General features: G+C 37.1%; 2 protein-coding genes across 5 annotated transcripts in view; one reads left to right on the top strand and one right to left on the bottom strand.

Moving 5' to 3' along the window:
• Positions 1–4,139: 4,139 nt before the first annotated feature.
• On the bottom strand, positions 4,140–7,150 carry Orc4 (origin recognition complex subunit 4). Its single transcript, XM_067774365.1, has 3 exons — positions 6,826–7,150; positions 6,349–6,758; positions 4,140–6,289 (listed from the first exon to the last, which is right to left on the bottom strand). Exons 1-3 carry the CDS (start codon positions 7,006–7,008, stop codon positions 5,515–5,517), a joined length of 1,368 nt encoding a protein of 455 aa, XP_067630466.1. The 5' UTR covers positions 7,009–7,150; the 3' UTR covers positions 4,140–5,514.
• A 3,154-nt stretch (positions 7,151–10,304) lies between these two features.
• wac (wee Augmin) overlaps positions 10,305–24,421 on the top strand; it is a 33,129-nt gene continuing 19,012 nt past the window's right edge. Inside the window, exons 1-5 of one of the 4 annotated variants that reach the window (XM_067774362.1) lie at positions 10,316–10,520; positions 10,578–10,622; positions 10,677–10,944; positions 11,006–11,121; positions 21,652–22,707. In XM_067774362.1, the coding sequence (XP_067630463.1) occupies positions 10,517–10,520; positions 10,578–10,622; positions 10,677–10,944; positions 11,006–11,121; positions 21,652–21,776 (558 nt within the window). In that variant the 5' untranslated portion in view covers positions 10,316–10,516 and the 3' untranslated portion in view covers positions 21,777–22,707. Of the gene's footprint in view, positions 10,521–10,577; positions 10,623–10,676; positions 10,945–11,005; positions 11,122–11,917; positions 12,350–21,477; positions 21,586–21,651; positions 22,708–24,421 lie in introns of those variants that run through there. The other 3 variants (XM_067774364.1, XM_067774363.1, XR_010951201.1) reach the window with 3 other exon arrangements.

Here is a 24,421-nt window from a genome sequence, read left to right as displayed (position 1 = left end):
CGAAAATACTCCCCATCAGGGAGAGAAAAGAGATGCTGACCAAACAGTTCCTGTTGAATACCCAGAAACCTTGGCATCCCAACAGACATCTGATTGATGAGCCAGCAGCGCCTAGGGGCTTAAACAGTCATCTCCGTAAGCATTTTGAGGAAATACGGCACCTGAGAACCCAGCCGTATGAAGCGAAAAAACACAAGCAGGTCCTTGGTGAACTCCACAAGCTGGCGTCGGACCTTTATGCCGGGAATTGCCCGGTGAATCCAGTACTCAAAGAAAAGTATCCAAAACTCGCGGAAGAGGAACGCATACTCCCCAGGGAAACGCGTGCCATTCTTGCTCAACTTCGATCTGGGTACTGTAACAGGTTAAACTCTTACATATCCAGAAGAGATAGTTGCCCTCAGAAGTGTTAACTCTGAAATGCTTAGCACACTGAGTATGCTTGCTGATGAAAACAAAGCATTAAAAGAAAAGGTGACTACGTTAGAGAGCAAGCTTAACTGGAGAGACCAGAGAGACCTTAACAACGTGATTGAAATTGCTGGCATTCCACAAGAACACAGCAACAATGCGGAAGAATGTATGCAGAAAATCGTGGACACTTTGGGAATCTCAGTAACACCATCTGAGATTGAAAAATGCGTAGTAAGAAGCATAAAGCAAAAAAATGACGCTTCGCTCACCCGCAGTGTTATACGCGTGCATTTCTCCTCAACTGATACCAAGAAGAGAGTTATGGCAGCGAGAAAAACAAAAGCACGTAAGCTGACAGCGCGAATGTTTGATGGAACTAGCAATAGCAAAATATATATTAATGATGCACTCACGGGTTTTAATCGAGCTTTGTTTACGGCAGCATATAAATTAAAGAAAGAGAAACACTACAAATATTTATGGTTAGGGAAATCGAGCTTCCTATTAAAAAGAGCAGAAAATGAGAGGGTTATCAACATCAGAACTTTTGAAGACATCAAATTTATTGTTGATTAGCTACTCTGTAGCTATACTCTTTGTTCTTTTTTTCTTCATTTATTTTTCTTCGATGTTTGTTGACGTTCTGATTGATGATAACCCAATCATCGCTAGCAAAAATTTTTTTCATAAAGCGCCCTCAGTAGGTTCTAACGATATAAAAGTTGTGCATCAGAATATACGTAGCCTTAGGCAGAATTTTGATTTATTTTTAAGTCATATCGATGCATTAGGTTGCCTACCAGATATTATATTTTTAACGGAAATTTGGATATATTCTTATGAAGTAAGTGACTACAGCATACCTCATTTCAATTTTTATGCCAATGCGAATGATAGATACAGTGCGGGAGGTGTTGGAGCCTTTGTGCGCGATACTTATGAGTGTACCTCAGTAAGTAAAAATCTTTATAGTGCTGATATGCTACAACTTTCTCTTAATATAAAAGGCGAACAATTTGTTTTCCTAGGGGTATACAGACTACAATCTGTTCCTATTTCTGTATTTATTCAAGAATACTCCAGTTTCGTGCTGTGTGAAGAAACTACAAACTTTTTCATACTGGGTGATTTTAATTTAGACCTTTTGCATCACTGTAATACAACTGACGATTATTTGGCCTTGATGGCTGGAAATGGTTATACTTCCTATATTAATGAGCCGACGCGCTTAAGTTCGGGTACGTGTATTGATCATATTTTTTGCCGCTTTAATGCCGTACCATATAGATATTGTAATAGTTTTAACATTGACTTGCAAATAACTGATCACACGATGACGGGTTTGCAAATATTTGGAATTGTTTTCGACAAACCAAAAGCAAATCGCGTTCAGAAATCATATACCAAAGTTAATTTCCCTATGCTGAACCATAAGCTATGTTTCGAAAGTTGGTCGAATGTCCTCGCTGAAAATGACATATCAGTAGCTTTTTACATATTTTTAGATACCTTAAACGCGCACATTCTCAACTCTTCGTATACTGTAAATAATCGTAAAAAAAATGTGAGACTTAAGCCTTGGATTACTCGGGATCTCCTACAGAAAATAAAGCTCAAAAACCAACTAAGAAAAAAATGTGCTAAGTATCCTAGTAATAGAAGGCTCCGCACTAGATACAACAAAATAAGTAATAGCACCAATAAGGCCATACGACTGACGCGGGAACACTTCTTTCGAAACAAGTTTAATTCAGCACTTGGTAATATTAGGAAAGAATGGGAAGTTGTCAATAATCTTCTTAATCGAAACGGTGAAAAAGATAATGAGCGAATAGCATTACAAGCTGGAAGTCAGTCGATTACGGATGCTGTGGAAGTAGCTAATAAACTTAACACGCACTTTACAACGGTTGGGAACACAGTATTAACTAACTGCAATTGTCGGTTTGCGACCCATTTACCATCGGGCCAATATGCTCGAAATAGCTTCTTTTTTGACCCTATCACAGGTTTCGAAATTATAAGCATTATAAAAACCTTAAAAAACTCTAGTTCATGCGGTGAGGATGGTATTTCCAATTTAATTTTAAAAAAGATATATTTTAATGTGGTTGATATACTGATATACTTATTCAACACCAGCATTACTCAGGGTATTTTTCCCGATGGTTTGAAATGTGCGATTGTAATTCCGATCTTGAAAAAAGGGGATAAAAAAGATGTTAATAATTACAGACCTATTTCACTACTTTCGGCCATATCTAAAGTTTTTGAAAAGGCTGTTAAAACCAGAATTGTTAATTTTCTAAATAAAGCGAGCTTTTTTAGCTCCATGCAGTTTGGCTTTCGTTCTGACCTTTCAACAGAAGACGCTTTGCTAGATTTTTGCACCAACGTCTACAAAGCTCTGGATGAAAAAAGAAGTTGTGCTGGTCTCTTTGTGGACATAACAAAAGCTTTTGATATGGTCGATAGGGGTGTACTATTGGATAAATTATATAGTGCAGGATTCCGCGGTGTTATGCATAAGTGGCTTAAATCGTATATATCGGGCAGAACACAAAAAGTTAAAGTAGAATGTAGCTACAGTAGCTTACAGCTTGTTAATCTGGGTGTTCCCCAAGGCTCAGTTCTTGGTCCAATATTGTTCTTGGTCTATATTAATTCAATATTTAAGCTTCCATTGAGAGGCAAGGCCACTGCCTTTGCAGACGATCTTGCAATTGCGTACAGTACACCGAATTACTTTGAATTAATATGTGACATTAACCATGATATACATTTGTTACGAACCTGGTTCGCTTCACACAAACTGATTGTAAGTAGTAAAACTAGACTTATGTATTTCAGTCATGTTCTCAAAGAACAACCAAGTTATGATGTCATATTTCACTCCGCAGTGTGCTCTCGCTTTAACATGCACCATATAGCGTGCACTCAAAGTGACGCGATGAGATCTTTTGATTGTAATAGAAACTGTAGTGAGAGCTGCTTCAGGGTTGAAGTTGTTGAGAATTTCAAGTACCTAGGAATTATAATAGACAACCGCTTGAGTTGGTCTGAGCACATTAATTCTCTAAAAAAATACTTTCTATATACCACTCGTCACTTTTATCGTCTGAAAAAGTTATGTTCAATATCCACTTTAAAAACAGTTTACTACGGAATATTTCAATCTAAACTGCAATATGGTATCACATGCTGGGGCGGCGCTTCGGCTAATAAGCTGTCAGCAGTGGTAACAATTCAAAAGGGGGTTATAAGGCGAATCTGTAGTGCAAACTATAGGTCTCACTCTATGCTATATTTTAGGAAACTAGATATATTTCCGTGTCGACATCTCTATCTTTACAAAGTTTTAAAAACATTCTTTATACGGTGTGGCTACCTGGAAAGCTTTCCTTCGGAAGTCTACAACTTACGAAGAAATCTACTTCCGATGGTACAAATTCCGCATACTAGGACGTCGCACTTTAGAAGTTTTTACACATACACGTCGTGCAAATTTTTCAACTCCCTTCCTCCCACTGTACAGGTAATAAGAAATGTCAACTTATTTAGAAAAGAAGTTAAGCTGTATCTTTTTGGTTATAATCACTATGAATTAGAAACGATGCTGAGGATGACCCTATAAACCGTACATACCTTAGGAAGCTGCAAATATTTAGTATTGATTCTCTTTCATATCTTTGATGATTTAATTTAATGTATAACTTAAACTCTTTATGAAATTTTTATTTTTGTACACCCCACACAAAACAATATACCAAAGCTAGGACTGGCATTTAGAACTATGTTAAACTTTAATATAAAAAATGCCATATACTTTTCCTATGCTGCATAGTAATTTGAAATTATTTAATGTAATATTGTAATCTTAGGTTAATAAGTATGCATCTGGAAAATGTTTAATAAAATACAATACAATACAATACAATACAATACAATCAACCCCGACATGCAAAATGTATGCGCTGCTTGCAATGTGTCCCCCACATGACACCAACCATCTCTTTAATTGTAATGTGGAACCAACGTGGAAAGGGGTGTTTCCTTATGGTCCACCCCTATTAAAACAGCAAGTTTCCTTGGACTCCCGTTAGAGGATATTGATGACAATTTGTGATCGGTCGCGGCTGTTAGGTAAGGCGAAGCACTGCTACAACAACATGGCCACGATGCGGACCGCGCCAAGATACTCTATTTCATACCACAACAGCCATGGAGTGGCTGCGACTTGCGCGTACCTCCTTAAAGCTACTGGCTTGACTCACACATTGCGTTTATCTCATGGCGATGATGTAAAAATTTGCCTTCAAGATGGCATCAACCTTCACTGTACCTTCTTCTGCAACAATCTGGGAATTCCAAGTGCATGCCCTCGAATCATAGTTTTTGAAACGTTTCCCGTCAGAGGCACTCTGTTATATGTACATAGTTTGGATTCGGGGTTTCAATTATTGATAGTTCCAGAGATACAATAATATCCCAAAATTAAAATAAAAATTTCACTTTAATCGAAAATGGTACATTTTGCGAAAATTTGTATTAAAAATAGTGGTGGCAGCCGTGATTGCAGCCCTGTGTTGAGATATAACGGTGATTGTATTGTTTATCAATTAAAGCACGAATTTTCTTCTTTTCGAAGTTAAGCAAATTACCAGGCCATTCTCTTTATTTGAGTTAAATGGACAATACAAAAGTTGGTAATAAAAATCGGCTGAGGCGAGGCATTCCTAAAATTTATTTCGAGCCTACGAAACAGAATGAAGTCGATCCATGTGACTGTCCTTATGCAAATTGTCCTGGATGCTGGTACGAATGTACGAGCTGCGGCAGCACCAAGTGTTCATACTTTTGTCGAGTCGGGCGCAAACATCCGGTGGAGTGGAGGAAACCTTACGACCAGATCTAAGCACAATGACGGCGGGATCGATAAGCAACAAAGTATTCTCACCACGGCAGTATGCAAACTAAACTTTTCTTAGAACTATAACTAAAAACTCAATGGAAATGCAGAAAATCTTATTCAAACTTACTTTATGTCAATGAATAGTTCTTAATTTAAATAAATAATTTAAATCGTAGTTTATGCTTTACTTAAATTATGGAACTTTGCGCCCATTGCGATACCTCAGTTGGCAGCGCTTGATACTTATGTATTGCATCATTTATTTGTCCGTAAGTTAACGCTAGACGATGCATTTCGAAATCTTTTTGTACTTTACCAATTCCGCTAGAAATCGGTTGTATTACTTCCATGTGACGCAAACGTTCAAACGCCTTCAGCGAGACAGCACGTTCAATACCTTGCATAGTGGTTGAGACCTTTGCAAACTTAGCAAATCTTGCAAACACAATTTCAAAATTGAAAGGGTCACGATCATAGATTTCGGAATGATGTTTTATAGCAATAACAAGACATATTTCGAGTACGGACAAGCCACAGAGTAGCTCAACTCTTGAATCAATTGTGTAGGTAGCAACCACTTCAGAAATCTGCTCTGATGTGATATGTGGCTGCATATCCGTATCCAACTGAGCAACTAAGCGAAATAAGAAAATTTTTAAAAATGATTCGCTCTTGTCCATTTCGTATAATGTACGCAAAGAGGAAACAGCTACCGAATCGTCATCATCAATTAAAACGGCTATGTGATTATTCCATGAGTCGACATATTTTCTATTAAAATTATATTTGGATGGATTAAAATGTTGGCGGTGAATTGTTAACTCAGTCGAATTAAACATTTTTAAATGAGATACACGCTCCGCTATTTGCTTCAATTTCTTTTCATTAGGTATGCTTAATAATAATTCGAAAAGATCCACATACTTTTCAAATGTACTAGCCGAGGGAAAAAGGAAGATTTGTCTGCAAAATAAAAGAAAAACCAGTTAAAGAAATAAAACCTGCTACACCTTTTTTAGTACCTATGAGAAAATCTAGATTTGACACGTTTTTCCAGTAGCTCAATAACATCTAGGCGGCAAGTTGCTCCTATTACACATATTGGCGCTTGTGCTGATTGTGACACGTCGAACAAATTGTATAGCAATGTTTGATTGTGGTGCGCACAAAAGAGATCGAACTCTTCCAATATGAATATAACGCTTTTTGAGCGTTTATCTCCCGATTTTAAACATGCCAAAAGAAAGGCTAAATTTTCAGCGAACGAACCAAAAGCTTTACCATTTGCAGCATTTTCTAATTGCATTTGTACAGTAATTGATTTCAATGCCAGCTTATCGTCTGTATGCAAGTTGCCATTCAAGTGCACCAGAATTGTATTTTGTTGAAAATAGGACAAAGCAACAAGGTCAGCAAGCACTGCATTTATTAACTAAAATAAAAGCGGAAAATTACGTTATACATTATAGCTATTAATTAATTTTTTAAGCTAATCTCACTGTAGTCTTTCCGGAACCTCGCGGCCCAATGAGTAACAACGAATTTGATTCACCCAACTCTGCAGTGCGTTGTAGTAATTGTTTAACATTTTCACGCTCCACCTCATGTCCATGCAGCGTTGTGAAGTCGCGCTGTAGGCGTTCTTTTAGAAACCGTCTTACTGCAATTAAATCATCAGGCATCTTAGCTCTAATGTATTTTTAAACGAATTTGTGATTACTTTTTGTTTTTATTTACCAGCTGATGGTAAAAAAGCGCGCCACAACTGGCAGATGACTTATTATGTGCTGCAGACTTTGGTGCATTGTTTACTATATAGTTTGGCAACTTAAATAGAGGTTATATTGCGAATAGAGTGGAAGGCAGTGGACTAGGCAGTTGAATGTCATATAATGAAGGAATGGTGTTCGGAGTCTTTTCAAAGTTAAAAAAAAAATGATAAAAGCTTTAATAAAAATAAAACAATTGGTTTAATAACAACAAAAACGCCTTATATATTCTATATACATAAATTCGTAAGGATTGTCTCACTTTACAATTTGAGTTAAATAATCTAAAAATTGTTTTTGAAACTGAGTCGAGAACTGTGCGTGTGAATGTGCGAATTGTCACCGATCAGCTGTTAGTTGCGCTACTTGGTAAAATTTACAATGCTTTGGTGCGTTATCGGCATAGCGGAATGATACAAGGTGGAAGCATGGTGACATACCTACAAACATAAATAAAAATTCCATGTACTTTGTTTTTGTAAATTCGATGGACAAATGTCAAAATCGTACGGCACCGGAAGTTGATGTATCAAATCAAATAAAAAAAGGGTATAATCAGCTGTTCCATGCTGCCACCTTGTATCGTTGCACCATGGTTATCGGTAACCGTATCCATGATACGAAAAAAGGTAGTTCCACTCAAAATTTTTTGACGTATTTGGGGATTTTTGAAGTTTCATAATGTTTGTTGTTTTGCCAGAAGCGTTGCCATACCTTTACTGTTTAAGGCGAAATTTTGGTTTTTCTGGCTGGAAATTTTCTTCAGGATGAAAACGCAATGGTCATTTGAGGCAATAATAATATGCTTTAGCACGATTTATGTGCATTCATATTGATTGAGAATGCAGTAAATCATGTAAATTTATTGAAAAATAGTGGATAATGACTCATACATTGGTTAATGACTCATATCTTTATGGCAGCTTGACCGCTAGACAGAAAAAAATACACGAAATATCCTATTGTTCTAGCTTGGCCCTCTTATCATGCGCCTACAGTGGATATTTCTCAAGGTATGTTGAGAAAAAGTGTACCTCCAAAATCTAAACATCTATGTCAATGTTAAAAGGGCACAGAATGTGTGTAGGTGGGGCTGCCCCAAGGTGACCCCTGGTACAACGGGCAAAAACACTCTCATAACTAGTGGCTAACCTGCAGAGCTACAGGGTATGTTCTCCCTAAAAAATGGTTTAACAATTACCTCCTAAAGGGCAACGCTTGAATTATACAATAAATAAAGAAAATAAAAATGTGGACTTGTAGCCCATTTATCAAGAAATTGCGGTGTCGGTTTATAAGGACCTCCTTTGAGCAAACAATTGACAAACGTGTATGTTTTGTCAAAATGTTCTGAGCATACTTCGTTCCATATTTCTTCCACCAACAATCTCGAAAAACTTATTAAAAACCTTTTCTGGGCTGATATTTCGTATTAAAATATTTCCGAGGCATGGGGCTATTTTTTTCTTTTTTACTTAAAATAACTATGAAAGTAATTTAGTCGTATTCGTTAGAATGAAATACATCAAAATTTTAAAAATTCGTAACATTTTTGAATCTGGTAGCTTGTTTTTAGTGAAATTGTCATTGTCCCCGCAAAAGTCAAGTGGCTAACGTCATACTAAATGGAACTACCTCCTTTTTTGTATCATGACCGTATCGGTAACCTTATAACAGCTGATTCGACCAACCTTATGGGAATCAATGTCATCGATTTGGTGCCATATCGTAACGCTCAAAGGTCGTAATCGTATCGTAGCCAACCAATTGGTTTTTGGTTTCTCGCCATATCCATAACCTACAAATATTTGAGTTGGTGAATTTAATAAATTTGTATGAATTTTATTCATTGTTTTGGATACGTTACGACTAAGAGACTTATTTTTTGTGGAATATGTTTGTAATTTTTGCGTTTTCTTTATTTTTATGAAATTTTCACGATTTTTAGGTTAAAGTACCATTAATCGATCACAATGTATCGTATGGGGTTACGTTAGGGATACGCCTACAGCGATACGACAAAAATTAAAGAATTTACGCTGCCACTTCGGCCGCTTAACTAGAATTTAAACTCGATTTAAAAAAAAAACCAGGCGTTCATGAAATTGTTCGGACTCGGCTTACACAACCGGCAGAACTTGAATAAAAGAAAAAAATGGTGTCACAAATATAAGGACATAACAGCTTAAGTTATATATATATATATATATAGACCATAAGCCGGGTTTTCCCGTTAATGTTGACTAGAGTGGTAAGGTTAAACTCTATTATATTCAACTAGAGTTAAAACACGCACTGGAAAACCAAGCAAACGTTTTGCAAAAAAGTCAAACCACCTTTCTTTGTTCTACATTTAAAAATACTCACTAAATACAAATTATTTCCTTACATATAGCATACGAATGGTCGAAGTCGTTATAAAATCTTAAATTTCAGGCTGTGGCAAAGTACAATGTGACACACACTTTCATTTTAACAAAAAGACAAACTAGCTTTGTTTTATTTACATAAAAATCTTATTTTTAAATCAAATTTCTCCAGAGCTCGGTTCCATCAATTTTATCAAAAACAGTCTAAAAGTTAAAAAAAAAAAATTTCAAAGCTGGGTGCTCCATTTTTTTTTTTTTTTTAATTTAATTCTTTTCTCTTTTACCAGTTTCACGTTTCAATTTTCCCATCTATGGCCTGGATTCAGTAAGTGCGATTTTTGAAATGTATATTTTTTGCATAAAATGTGTGTTGGAGAAGAATGTACATTTCAAAACTTACATTTTGGAATTTTGAACATAAATTAAGGGAGTGGCAAGAGCACTCAATATATAACAAATAACTGTCATGCTATGATTTAGTTTTCAATACAAGAATGACTTCATCAGTTGCAAACTCCGTCAAATTTTTTTTGAGGTGCACCTGCATTTGCAACATATTTTTTAAGCTCAAATAGTGTCCAAAATCTATCACGAAAAGTGTTTGATAACCGATCGAAATATCTAGCCAACCAAAACAAGATTTTCTGATTGGCCGCTTGTTTCATCAACAATTAACGCAATTTGGTTTGCTTCAAGTTCCAACGCTTTACTAAACTATCTTATAGGTGAAGAGCCGTTGATCTGCTATATTTTATAACAAACATTTTTTTGTAAGAAATCCGTTGAGATAAATTGAAAATTATATAAGGGTTTCTGAAGGTGTGCAATATTTTATGGGCAGTGTTGAACAGGTTTTCCTAAGTCAAAAAAGTACCAAAATCCTGATTACAGCCTAAAAAGGACCAAAATTGAAAAAAGGCACCAGCAACCATGGGTTGGAAGGCCATTTTTTTGGCCCGAATAGACGAAATTGGTAACCGTGGTTCGGGTAGGTTTCTTTGGAATTTTGACGTTTAATTGAAATGCACAAAAATTAAATTTTGCCGAAGATAATGGGTAAATATTGGATATATTTACTTAATATTAATCAATAACTTTCTCAATTATACATAGATCATTTCCAGTTGCAAGATGAGGTGCAATCATTGCAAAAGTTAAGTAAGTCAATGAGGTAGCACCAAGAAAACTTTTAGTCTAATTGCCCCATTGCAGGAGAACATTATGAACATCAACTGCGTCTAATAGGACTTGAACTCTGTGATTTGCCTGAAGATGTTGGATCGATGTTAGATGAGTGCGTTGAGCTCCACCAGGTCACACAATTGCATGATTTACAGTTGGAATATTTAAAAGAGTTTTATTACATCAAGCTAAAGGAGCATTTAGAAAACAAATTAACCATTGCTAAAATACAAGCCGAGATAAAGGAGCAGGAGAGGCAGCATCAAAAAGAGATTGCAGAATGCAACTTGCTAGAAAAGTAACTTAGAGTTAATTATTTTAAAGCTTTACTAAAGTTTATTAAAACCTTTTCATTTTAGGTTTACAACATCTGTCAATATGCGTCTCATATCCGAGTCTGAAATGCAGCGGAATAAGATTATTATTGAAGAAAAAATAACAAATTTACAGCAAAAACAGGTGAACAACAAAAATGGTAATAGACTTGTGGTCAATTGATAATACGCGTCCAAAAATATAGAGAAAGGTGTCAAAAAATCGCGTATTGACCTCGACAACAATAATCCGAAGGCGGAAAATAAAAAATTTAACTCGTTCAAAAGATATTAACGAAAAAATGAAAAATTACTCACGAGTCCCTTCGAAACCGGGGGTTGTATCCATAGTTTTTTTGCGCAGAACGCCTTCTGCGTTGGCGGCCTCCGGCCGCGCGTATAAAAAATTAGCCTGGGTGGGTCCAACACCGATTTGAAGACGGAAACTATATCCGCACAAAACACTTATGTTCACAATTTTTTGTGGGTACTACAACAACCATATGAAAATCGCCGACTTTAACTGCAAATATATCCGGACAGGGATAAAATGTTTCTTTTACGCCTTCCGATTATTGTTGTGGAGGTCAATACGCGTCTTCTGACACCTCTCTCTATATTTTTGGTAGCGTATTAGCAGTCGACCCCTCAAATAGACTTTTACCACAAAAATATACATTCGCTATAGCGAAAAATCCCATCATTTAAGTGTATTTAAATTTTTCATTAATCCCCCAAAACTTCTACAAGATGCAAAATGGGTATTCACAGTTCGTTGCAAAATGAGTCACAAGACAATTTTTGTATATTATATGTATATGTATATATTATATGAATACTTTGAAAATAGCAGAAACTACTTTTCGAAAACTTACTGATACTAAATCATGGCATTTCCACCCAAATTATGTAACATATAGGCATTCATATTCAAAACTGTTCAAATCTCTATTTTAGGCCGTCTTCAACGTTCCGGACGATTTAAATATCGATGAACTTGTGAAAAAGGTGGAACGTCTGCAGAAAACTAAACCCAAGGATAAATAATCTCAAACATTTAGAAAGAAAAAGAATTTCTCCAAACCTAGCTCCATTGTAAAAAGTCAATTCGATAATGGTATATTTTCTCATATGTAATTAAATCATTGATTGAAATTTGTATTCGAAAGCCTAATTTCCTAACACTAATTTCACGCAGAAACTTAATGGACTCACAAATTTTTTAAATGAAATAATTAAGTTTTCCTTTTCACACGGGAGCACTTGCTTCATTAAAGTCATCTGTCAGCAGCCCAAAAAAAATATTACAGTTTAAAAAATTGTTTAACTATAAAGACAACCAAAATAAAATGCATTCGCAACTATTCATACATATTGCACCTATCCGTATACGTGCCTAAAATTTATTTTTGACTGTCATTTGTTATATTGACAACAAAATCCGATCCACCCATAAAGAAAAACGACTCCATGAGGCATTCAATAAAATGAAATAATTAGAAATTTTTATTTTGTATGAGTTCAATAAGGGCTTTCATGTAGGAAACTTGGCTAATTATTTCATTACCCCTGTGTGAAATTGATATATCACAAGCATGATCAGATAGAAACCATATTTCGAAAATTAAGTGTAAGCATAGGAAACACTTAGATCAGATGATAGCCTTTTTGACTGTTAGTTTTGAAATGAGCACTTTTTTTCACAATTCCAAAATGTTAAGAAGTGCGACAGATTTTTTTTTTTTTTTAGAGAAACTCACGAGTGGTCTTTAATTCAACTCGAAGAGAGCTCGTAAAGAAGGACACAAACTTTTGCCGGCAAGAGTGTTTTATGAATAGAAAGCGAGGGCATTTATGTTTATTTCAACCCCTCAGAATAGCAGATTTTGATAGATTGAAACAAACTAATTTCTCCCACTTTCTTAGCCTAAAAAACATACATAGATACATATGTGCTTATGAGAGTTGAAACTAAGTTTGCAGTTCATTGTAACTCCTAAGTCTACTTACAGAATCTTATGCATTATGAGTAGATTGCACGTATTTTTAAGGAGAACGGCAGATTGAACGACACTGACGCAATCTGACATGAAAAAGTAGCCAACTTCCAACTTTTGTTGCAAGCAAAGCCTAAGAAAACAAGTAAGGAAGGCTAAGTTCGGGTGTAACCGAACATTACATACTCAGTTGAGAGCTGTGGAGACAAAGTAAGGGCAAATCACCATGTTGTAAAAAGAACCTAGGATAACCCTGGAATGTGTTTTGTATGACATGTGTATCAAATGGAAGGTATTAAAGAGTATTTTAAGAGGAAGTGGGCCATAGTTCTATAGATGGACGCCATTTAGGGATATCGCCATAAAGGTGGACCAAGCCTGACTCTAGAATTTGTTTGTACGATATGGGTATCAAATGAAAGGTGTTAATGAGTATTTTAAAAGGGAGTGGGCCTTAGTTCTATAGGTGGACGCCTTTTCGGAATATCGTTATAAAAGTGGGCCAGGGTTGACTCTGGAATGCGTTTGTACAATATGGGTATCAAACGAAAGGTGTTAATAAGTGTTCTAAAAGGGAGTGGGCCTTAGTTCTATGGGTGGACGCCTTTTCGGGATATCGCCATAAACGGGGACCAGGAGTGACTCTAGAATTTGTTTGTACGATATGGGTATCAAATGAAAGGTGTTAATGAGTATTTTAAAAGGGCATGGGTCTTAGTTCTATAGGTGGACGCCTTTTCGAGATATCTCCATAAAGGTAGACCAGGGGTGACTCTAGAATGCGTTTGTACAATATGGGTATCAAATGAAAGGTATTAATGAGTATTTTAAAAGGGCGTGGGCCTAAGTTCTATAGATGGACGCCTTTTCGAGATATCGCCATAAAGAGGGACCAGGGGTGACCCTAGAATTTGTTTGTACGATATGAGTATCAAATGAAAGGTGTTAATGAGTATTTTAAGAGGGTGTGGGCCTTAGTTCTATATGTGGACGCTTTTTCGAGATATCGCCATAAAGGTCGACCAGGGGTGACTCTAGAATTTGTTTGTACTATATGGGTATCAAATGAAAGGTGCTAATGAGTATTTTAAAAGGGAGTGGGCCTTAGTTCTATAGGTGGACGCCTTTTCGGAATATCGTTATAAAAGTGGGCCAGGGTTGACTCTAGAATGCGTTTGTACAACATGGGTATCAAACGAAAGGTGTTAATAAGTGTTCTAAAAGGGAGTGGGCCTTAGTTCTATGGGTGGACGCCTTTTCGGGATATCGCCATAAACGTGGACCAGGGGTGACTCTAGAATGCGTTTGTACAATATGGGTATCAAATGAAAGGTGTTAATGAGTATTTTAAAAGGGCGTGGGCCTTAGTTCTATAGGTGGACGCCTTTTCGAGATATCGCCATAAAGGTGGACCAGGGGTGACTCTAGAATTTGTTTGTACGATATGGGTATCAAATGAAAGGTGTTAATGAGTATTTTAAAAGGGCGTGGGCCTTAGTTCTATAGGATGACGCCTTTTCAATATATCGCCATAAAGGTGGACCAGGGGTGACTCTAGAATTTGTTTGTACGATATGGGTATCAAATGAAAGGTGTTAATGAGTATTTTAAAAGGAGTGGGCCTTAGTTCTATAGGCGGATGCCTTTTCGAGATATCGCCATAAAGGTGGGCCAGGGGTGACTCTAGAATTTTTTTGTACCATATGGGTATCAAATGAAAGGTGTTAATAAGTATTTTAAAAAGGAGTGGGCCTTAGTTCTATATGTGAACGTCTTTTCGAGATATCGCCATAAACGTGGACCAGGGGTGAATAGAATGTGTTTGTACGATATAGGTATCAAATCAAAGGTATTAATGAGGGTTTTAAAAGGGAGTGGCCCTTAGTTGTATATGTGAAGGCGTTTTCGAGATATCGACCAAAATACGGACCAGGGTGATCCAGAACATCATCTGTCGGGTACCGCTAATTTATTTATATATGTAATACCACGAACAGTATTCCTTCCAAGATTCCAAGGGCTTTTGATTTCGCCCTGCAAAACTTTTTGATTTTCTTCTACTTAATATGGTAGGTGTCACACCCATTTTACCAAGTTTTTTTCTAAAGTTATATTTTGCGTCAATAGACCAATACAATTACCATGTTTCATCTCTTTTTTCGTATTTGGTATATAATTATGGCATTTTTTTCATTTTTCGTAATTTTCGATATCGAAAAAGTGGACGTGGTCATAGTCGGATTTCGGCCATTTTTTACATAGAGTTCAGATAAGTACGTGAACTGAGTTTAGTAAAGATATATCGATTTTTGCTCAAGTTATCGTGTTAACGGCCGAGCGGAAGGACAGACGGTCGACTGTGTATAAAAACTGGGCGTGGCTTCAACCGATTTCGCCCTTTTTCACAGAAAACAGTTATCGTCCTAGAATCTAAGCCTCTAGCAAATTTCACAAGGATTGGTAAATTTTTGTTCGACTTATGGCATTAAAAGTATCCTAGACAAATTAAATGAAAAAGGGCGGAGGCACGCCCATTTTGAAATTTTCTTTTATTTTTGTATTTTGTTGCAACATATCATTACTGGAGTTGAATGTTGACATAATTTACTTATATACTGTAAAGCTATTAACTTTTCTTTTAAAATTTAAATTTAAAAAAAATTTTTTTTTAAGTGGGCGTGGTCGTTCTCCGATTTTGCTAATTTTTATTAAGCAGACATATAGTAATAAGAGTAACGTTCCTGCCAAGGTTAGGTTAGGTGAGGCTGGGTGGTAGCTTCCCTGATGAGAGGAAGCTCACTTGGACAACATGACGGTCCGTTGTGATACCACATATAATAAACTAAACTAACGGTGACGTAGATATAAAGTTCCGAATGATCCCGATCTCAACCTTGGATAGCTCCTCGGGAGATCCAAGTGAGTCACGACCAAAATACTTTCGCCTAGTTCTGGCAAAAGCTGGGCAGTCAAGCATAAAGTGATTTGGTGATTCCACCTCATCATCCTCCATACAGCTGCAGCAGGATGGAGTTTCCAATATATTGAGACGTACCGCATGGATACCCATGAGACAGTGCCCTGTCAAAACCCCAATGACCATTGATAGGTGAGCCTTAGTGAACCCAATTATTTCAGCAGACCTCCTGCCATCCACTTTCGGCCAGAAAGATCTTGATATCCTACAAGACGTAGTGTCCGCCCAACGTTTGCTGAGCTGACTCGAGGCCCAGCTATGGAAGAGCAATCCACAGGTGGCTAGCGGAATCCCGAAATCCCTACAGCCATCTTCATCCGGTTCAGTTGTACCGATTCGGGCTAAGAGATCCGCTTGACAGTTACCCGGAATATCACTATGGCCCGGGACCCAGATAATCTTAATTGTAAAATAATTCGATGCAATCGCAAGTGTGGTCAGGCACTCCCAGACCACCCTCGATCGCACTGTAGTTGAGCTCAAGGCCTTTATAGCCGCTTGGCTATCAGAGTAGATGTTAAATTCCCTAACCGTAGTAGCGCTGGATAGCATTTCATCCACCGCATCCTTAATCGCAGCAACTTCCGCTTGGAATACACTGCAGTGATCAGCCAACTTAAACTTGCGGCTTACATTTAGCTCTTGACAAAAGACCCCCCCGCAAACCTTTCCGTCCAACCTCGACCCATCCGTGAACAAGTTAACCGGTCCCATGCCCCAGATAATTCCTCTTCTCCACTCCTCCCTCCGGGGAATGACTGGGGTGAAGGTTGTATAGGGAGCGGCCACCGGCATGCAATAGTCCGTCCTGTCCGGGATAAAGTCGAAACCAGTAAGAAGGCTAGAGTGTCCGAAATCAAAAAGCATATAACCCATATCACGAAGCCTGACCAACGACCGGGCCGCGGCTGCCTTTCCCGCAATATCTACTGGATGTATATTCAGCATGACATTCAGTGCCAAGGTAGGTGTTGTTCTCATAGCACCACTGATGCCGATAAGCGCCGTCCGTTGCACTGACACTAGCATTTTGGAGGTGCTCGCTGTGTCCAGTGCTTTCCACCAGACCAGCACCCCATATAGCAGAATCGGTTTGACCACCATCTCATAAAGCCAGTGTACTACTCCTGGCCTGGTTCCTGCCAAATTTCATCATGATATCTTCAACGACTGCCAAATTACAGCTTGCAAAACTTCTAAATTACCTTCTTTTAAAATTGGGCGGTGCCACGCCCATTGTCCAAAATTTTACTAGTTTTCTATTCTGCGTCATAAGTTCAACTCACCTACCAAGTTTCATCGCTTAATCTGTATTTGGTAATGAATTATCGCAGTGATTTTTGGAAATTTTCGATATCGAAAAAGTGGGCGTGGTTATTGTCCGATATCGTTCATTTTAAATAGCGATCTGAGATGAGTGTCCAGGAATCTACATACCAAATTTCATCAAGATACCTCAAAATTTACTCAAGTTATCGTGTTAATGGACAGACGGACGGACGGACGGACATGGCTCAATCGAATTTTTTTTCGATACTGATGATTTTGATATATGGAAGTCTATATCTATCTCGATTCCTTTATACCTGTACAACCAACCGTTATCCAATCAAAGTTAATATAATATGTGAGCTCTGCTCAACTGAGTATAAATATTGACATTTGCTTTGGCTAAGGGTGCTTTCACCCTTTGCAAGCGATATTATTTTTTCCACTCGTTGGTAAATTTTCTAACATTTAGAAACTAGAATATAGCAAATGAATAGGACAGAAAATATAGGCGACCTTATTTACAACATGGACGTCCTAAATCTCTACCATTTTGAACGTCCACGTCAATGGCACTACGCTACCGACTGTCTTACACCCCAAAATCGTGGGTGTGACGTTTGATCAGGATCTACATTTTGGTGAGCATGCAGCCGCAATTGTACCGAAAATCCAGAGCCGCAATAAAATCCTCAAACCTCTTGACGGCAGTACTTGGGGTAAAGATGAAGAAATGCTCATTACCATTTACAAAGCAATTGGCCAGCCGATATGGTGCCCGATATGGTCGCCAAGCCTAAAGTCTACTCACTGGAAGAAGCTACAGGCCTGCCAAAATACTGCCCTCAGAACCGCCACGGGTTGTATTCTTATGTCCCCAGAACACCATCTATATAATGAGGCGAGAATGATCCCCATTAGGGAGAGAAATGAAATTATAATCAAACAGTTCCTGTTGAATACCCAGAAACCAGGGCATCCCAATAGACATCTGATTGATGAGCCGACACCGCCCAGGGGCTTAAGGAGCCGGCCCTCAGTGAACTCCACTAACAGGCGTCGGACCTCTATGCCAGGAATTGCCCAGTGAATCCTGTACTCAAAGAACATTACCCAAAACTTGCAGAAGAGGAACGGTCACTCCCTAGGGAAACTCGCGTCACTCTAGCTCAACTTCGATCTGGGTACTGTAACAGGTTAAAAAATGTATGTCCTGCTTGCAATGTGTCCCCACAAGACACCAACCATCTCTTCAACTGCATTGTGGAACCAACGCCTCTAACACCCCTCTCATTATGGTCCACCCCTGTTGAAACAGCAAGTTTCCTTTGACTCCCGTTAGAGGACATTGATGGCAATTTGTGATTGGTCGTACCTATTGGATGGGGCGAAGCACTGATGCAACAACAACAACGAGGTCTAACTTAAATTTCAGGATACATTTGTCATCGCCAACGAGTGAGAAAGGTCATCGCTAGTTAGTTGGTGTTGAACGGTTGAACAAGGCGAACATGACGAGCGGACAACGAAGAACATTTAATATAATTTGCATTAAAACTATTTGTATATCAATTTCATTATAATTCTATTATTTATTATTAAATAAACTGAATACTGAATGCCGAGCACACCCAAATAACATTAAGAGGTGACACTAAATAAACTAACCAATTTTGAAAAATTTGGACAAAAATTCAACCAAGAAATAAATTTGTATGAATTTAGCGGGGACGCCCTCATTGCTTTTAAATGAATGAAAACATTTATTTGAAGCAATTTTTAATTTTATAATTTATTTAATAATTTGGGAAATTTGACGTGACTGAATGCTTTTGTAACACTTCAACCATCGTAGGAGTGCGGGTTCAAATCCCACTCCCGGGAGAAAAGGCTTTGAAGAGATTTATAAGGTATAATCGAAACAGCTGTCGTCTTGTCCGTCCTGATGTCGCGTTGTTTAAATGTTTTCCAAATTATTAAAGAAATAAATTTATTTATAAAATAAATGTAGTAAATGAGCGCGCAAATATTTTCCTGCCGGCGGTCGCCGTGGTGTGATGGTAGCGTGCTCCGCCTACCACACCGGAGATCCTGGGTTCACGTCCCGGGCAAAGCTACATCAAAAAATTTAGAACCAAGTTTTTTCAATTAGAAGAAAATTTTTCTAAGCGGGGTCGCCCCTCGGCAGTATTTCGCAAGCACTCCGAGTGTATTTTTGACATGAAAAGCTCTCAGTGAATGCTCATCTGCCATCTGTAGGAAAAAATAAGAGCACGATGCAAATTGGAAGAGAAGCTCTGCCTTAAATCTCTTCGGAGGTTATCTCCCCTTACATTTATTTTTTTTTTTCATCAGTTTTTTGTGAATAGTTTTGAACGAAAATAAAACAGTTTTAAGTAAACAATAACTTGCCCAAATATTTTGTGGCAGTATTTTTGATACATTGCAAAATTGTTGTTGTAATTAGAAGTTTCGGTAATTTTTCGTCAGTATTTCAAGCTAAAAATACAGGAAAAAACAAGTATAATATAGGCATAAGCTATGTATCATGGTACAATTACCATGCTATGTATTAGAGCGATTTCTCGCGAGTCTCGCCTTCTCGCGAGATTCTCGAATCTCGAATTACTCGTAAGGCTTGCAAGCTTCTGGACATTCAATTTAATCTATTCATTGGCTGTTTTATATAGAGCTTACGATTTCTTCTGGAGCACAAGCCAAAATGTCCGCAAAACCACAAGTAAAAAACCCCGAAATATATAGAATATTGCCAATGCAGCTACTGAATTGAAAGTCGAACTCGAGAATACCGCGAGCGTTACGAGTAATTCGAGAAATGTCATTGAAGCAATATAATCAACAAAAAAGTCACAAGTAAAAAACCAGGGCCCGTATTACGTGTTACGATCAGTGACTGAAAACCATTTTCGCTCAAGCGATAATTATGTAACTGTCAAACTTTTTTTTTTTTAAAGAATGGATCTAACGAGTACTTTTTGTCGCTAGTACAAATATGCCATTAATCCGATCCACCTTTTAAGAGCTATTGTGATTTAAAAAATGAGTTTCGATCACGGATCGTAACACGTAATACGTGCCCAGGTGTATAAATACTGTCCATACAGCGATTAAATAAGAATGTGGAGAAGTCGAGTTCTAGATTTCTCGGGTCTCGAAAACCTCGCTTGTGTTCGAGAAGAAATCGTAAGCTCTACTATGTACATATATACAAATTTATATGTATTTTCTTGTTTTGTTTACAGTTTTTTGAAATATGCTTTATTTGTTTTACAATAAATTATGAATTGTTTTGTACAAATATAAACTGTAGCTATTATTTTCTTGGAAAAAAATCTACCACTCTTTTAATTTTTCGTGTACCAACATTCTCTTTTTAAAAGTCCGTGCACTGCTTGACATTAGCCATCATCCGGTGGCAAAATCCTGAGCCAGATAAATAATTTTGCATGTAAATGCAACAACAACCCTGCAAAAATTGTTGGATTACGTGTTCCATTTTCTTCATGTTGGAGTACTCTAACAATACTCCTTTGCAATGCGTCTGCGGCCCACCATCAGCCGATCATTGCTCGTTTTTTAACGACCGTGATCACAACACGATGACAATCGAACAGAGTTGCCAAAAGTCAAATATTGCATACAAATAACTGATAATAAAATTTTACTTAGGCAACTCTGATAAAATGCAACCGCGCACTGGTTTTATGTGTACATACTATAGTATAGAGAAATATTAGTTTCTTTATTCACGAAAATGCTAAATAACATAAGAATATTCGTAGTATAAAATATAAAAGTTGTATTGCCCCTCTTCATTTATTTTCATTTTAAATTAAATTCACTACGATAATTCTTTCCGACAACACAATTCCTCTTTAGTACTTAGGCATATGATCCTCTGTGGGTGCTCCATGGAGTACTACAGTGAAAGTACTTTGGAATGTACTCTCACGTATGTACTCTATGGAATACTCACAAACAAAGCGAGAGTGGGATCACCTACTCCTCTCCTAGGACATCGCAATGTTAATTGGAGCACATTTTTTGTATGAATACAGATTAGTTTTGGAACACTCCTATACTCCTAAAGGAGTATTCCTTACACTATTTTTGGAGTACTCGCGTTTTTGAAGGGTCTGTCGCAGAATCCGATATTCTCGGTATCGGTTTTCAATCCGTCAATATTTTTCATTAGGTGTCCCGCAATCCGACCTTATCGATTTTAATGTTCGAATTTTTTTTATCGATTTCAGGTGTCGGGCAAACCGAGATTATTGGTTTTGTTATCGGAAACAAAACGGTGAAGTAAATGCTAACGTTTTCATTTGTTTGAATTAGAAATTTGTAACATTTTGCAAAATGTAGGAATATTGATCATATTTTGTGAAAAATGCAGTTCATATTTAACACTAAAATTCTGTTTTCAGGGGAAAGCATAAAAACAGAGCTCAAAATGAAATACTTATGGAATTCATGGAGAAGTACCCGGACATCGCCAGGGGATTCACAAAAAAGGATAAGACACTCGTTGATTTTCTGTGGCACCAATTAGTGGAATCACTGAATAGCGCAGGACCTCCCACAAAAGATTTGAATGGTTGAAAAAAAGTAATAAATGGAAAAGTGAGGTAAAGAGAAAGTTGGCACACAACAAATTTGGGGAACGCGCCACTGGTGGAGGGCCATTTAGTAAACAAGCCCTAAACCCTGTGGAGGACCCCATAACGCGTATTTGCGGAATGACACAAAGTTTTGAAGGTGTTTCCGGAACATCCGTTGGCCTTGAAGAGGAATATTTAATATCAAGCGACGATGAAATGCCTTCAACTTCTAAACGTTCCCGCCTCGAATGCTGGATGGCTCGAAATCACGTTAAAGCCGACACAACAAATGCGCGGCTTGCCAAATTTATAGAGTTGGACACTGAGTGGAAGAAAAGTGTCTCTAACAAAATGGATCGTATCCGTCGGATACAAAATGAAACAAGTCACACAAATGAACGCTTACATGAAGCCGTTGATAAGTCAACGCAGGAATTTGTGTCCTTTAGCTCTAAAATTTTACGTTTTATTATCCTACGTGAAAGGGAGATATCTGACCCCTTGGGCGAGTATGAGCAATCGTAAAGATGTTAGATACTTTTCTTACTCAAACTTTGTTTACTTTCTCGTACTATATTCCCTGATATACAGCTATCAGTCATTTGAGGCATCAATTGACAGATATGGCCCTGCTAGACACCCTACAAGAACACTGACTATCATATGACTATCATCTGATTGTCAGCAATGTCAACCTAACGATCAGCGCCTCATACAAACTTTCTATCACAAACTTAAGGGGGCTTGCACAAATGTGATGTAAACAACTGTGTACGTGTTAGTTTTTGTCTCCTTCTTATACACCAACATGGCCTACTGATTAAGTATATAGCCGTACTGCTCACTCTCATTCCTTTTCCTGGATCAGTGCTGACACTCTAACTATCAAAAAGTGTCATAAATGATAGTTTACTGTAGATATCAGGTTTGACTGTTATACTATCATAAATGACCATTGTTATATTCCGCCAAAAATGAAACAATGCTTTTTGCTTTTTATTTACTTTATTTCATTACGTTTTTAATTTTGTACGTGATAAAAGCATACGTATTTCTTATTTGTTTAAAATAAATAGTTTTATAAGAATTCGAGTTCAAAATGTTCAATTTAAATTCAGAAAATAACAAAACAACAGAAGAGCGCTTTCCTCATGCGGAAACACATTTAAAAATTAATCACCACTAATCACTATTATTTTTCGCGTATCAATTTTTTGAGTGCGCCCCATACATTCCGCCAGCTTTTCGTATTTTTTAATATTATTTTCGATTTTTTTTTCTTTTAGCATGGAGGTTTGAAATGCTCTCTTTTTCGTTTTTTAAACTGATTTTTTATATGGTTTTCGTCGGTTGAAAATGGCGGAATTTAAAAAATAAAACAACCGTGATAATCATTTGATTGTCATATGACAGTCAGTAGTGACAACATGATTAAATCGGATAATCTGTTCTCGCATACATAAAATTTCGTTGAGAATTATGTATCTGTCTCACATGCATTATGGTATCTGCTGTATGTTCTTTTGTTCTGTACCAGGTGTCCGAAGCCTTCCCAGTTTCAGTCCTTTTTCATGATTATAGGCTGTCGTTGGGAACATGCGGACATGCGTGAGCGAACTAAGGAACATACATAAATTTGAGTATCAATGTTTACGTCATAGCAGGATCAGCATTGTCAATTACAAGTGTGAGTGTATTAGTAAAACTATCAGCGTTTCTTGTAGGGCAGCTATCAGTCATTTGAGGAATTGTGAATGATGACTAAGTGTGATATATTCTGCATAAACGTCAAAATTCCAAAGTGATTGGATCACCTGATTTGTAAATGACTATCGCTGTCTCATTCTGTATCTCTTTCTATCACCCGCTGAAGATAGGCGCCGCCATATTGAACAGCCTGTCAAAACGCTGAAAAGTAGCCATATTGAACAACCTGTCAGGCAGTTGACAGATAAGATAACACACTTAGTCATCATTCACAATGATTTGAGGCATCAATTGACAGATATGGCTGATGGAAATTTACATCACAGCGTAAAGCAAAGTTTCTATCAGGTTGTTAGAAGCGACAAGAGAAATCTGATGTAAACATTCTGTATACGTGTATGCATACACATACATACCATGGTTTTCCATACGAATAAAAGGAAAAATTTATGCGAGTGTATTAGTGATGTCAACAATTCTGTTAATGTGTTAGAGTTTCCGTCAGCTCTGTCTAGCAGGGTTTACATCTCATCATATTTTTTTCTATTTTAATGTATGTAAATAATTTTCATTTACATACAGCTGTGTATAATAGCGAAATTCTAAATGGCATAGTTTAAAAACAATTTTAGTTTTTTAAATTTAAAATATAGTGGAATACCAAATAGAAAGCACATAAATAAAAATTTAAAGCTAACACGAAGTTCTAGAAAGTAAATCGAAGTTCAAAAAAATGTCATAAAAATTTTAAATTTTTTATTCAAACCTTTTACACAATTTTCGAAAATATAGTTTTGTATCCCATGAAAATAATGTACAAGTTTACAGACTACAAATTACCGTTGATTTTATAGAATATTTTTTTCTAAGGTTGTTACAAATTTTTTCC

The sequence above is a fragment of the Eurosta solidaginis genome, chromosome 3 (genome assembly GCF_040869045.1).
Source record: "Eurosta solidaginis isolate ZX-2024a chromosome 3, ASM4086904v1, whole genome shotgun sequence".
NCBI classification, from domain to species: Eukaryota; Metazoa; Arthropoda; class Insecta; order Diptera; family Tephritidae; genus Eurosta; species Eurosta solidaginis.
This window is presented reverse-complemented; position numbering and strand designations above follow the sequence as displayed.

Bases quoted from the DNA above. Each gene is read 5' to 3' on its own strand.
- Orc4 (XM_067774365.1), bottom strand. From the start codon at position 7,008: ATGCCTGATGATTTAATTGCAGTAAGACGGTTTCTAAAAGAACGCCTA. The intron at 6,759-6,825 runs GTGAGATTAGCT...CTTTTATTTTAG, and splicing joins GAGGTTCCGGAAAGACTACA to TTAATAAATGCAGTGCTTGC. The intron at 6,290-6,348 runs GTACTAAAAAAG...TTTATTTTGCAG, and splicing joins AAATCTAGATTTTCTCATAG to ACAAATCTTCCTTTTTCCCT.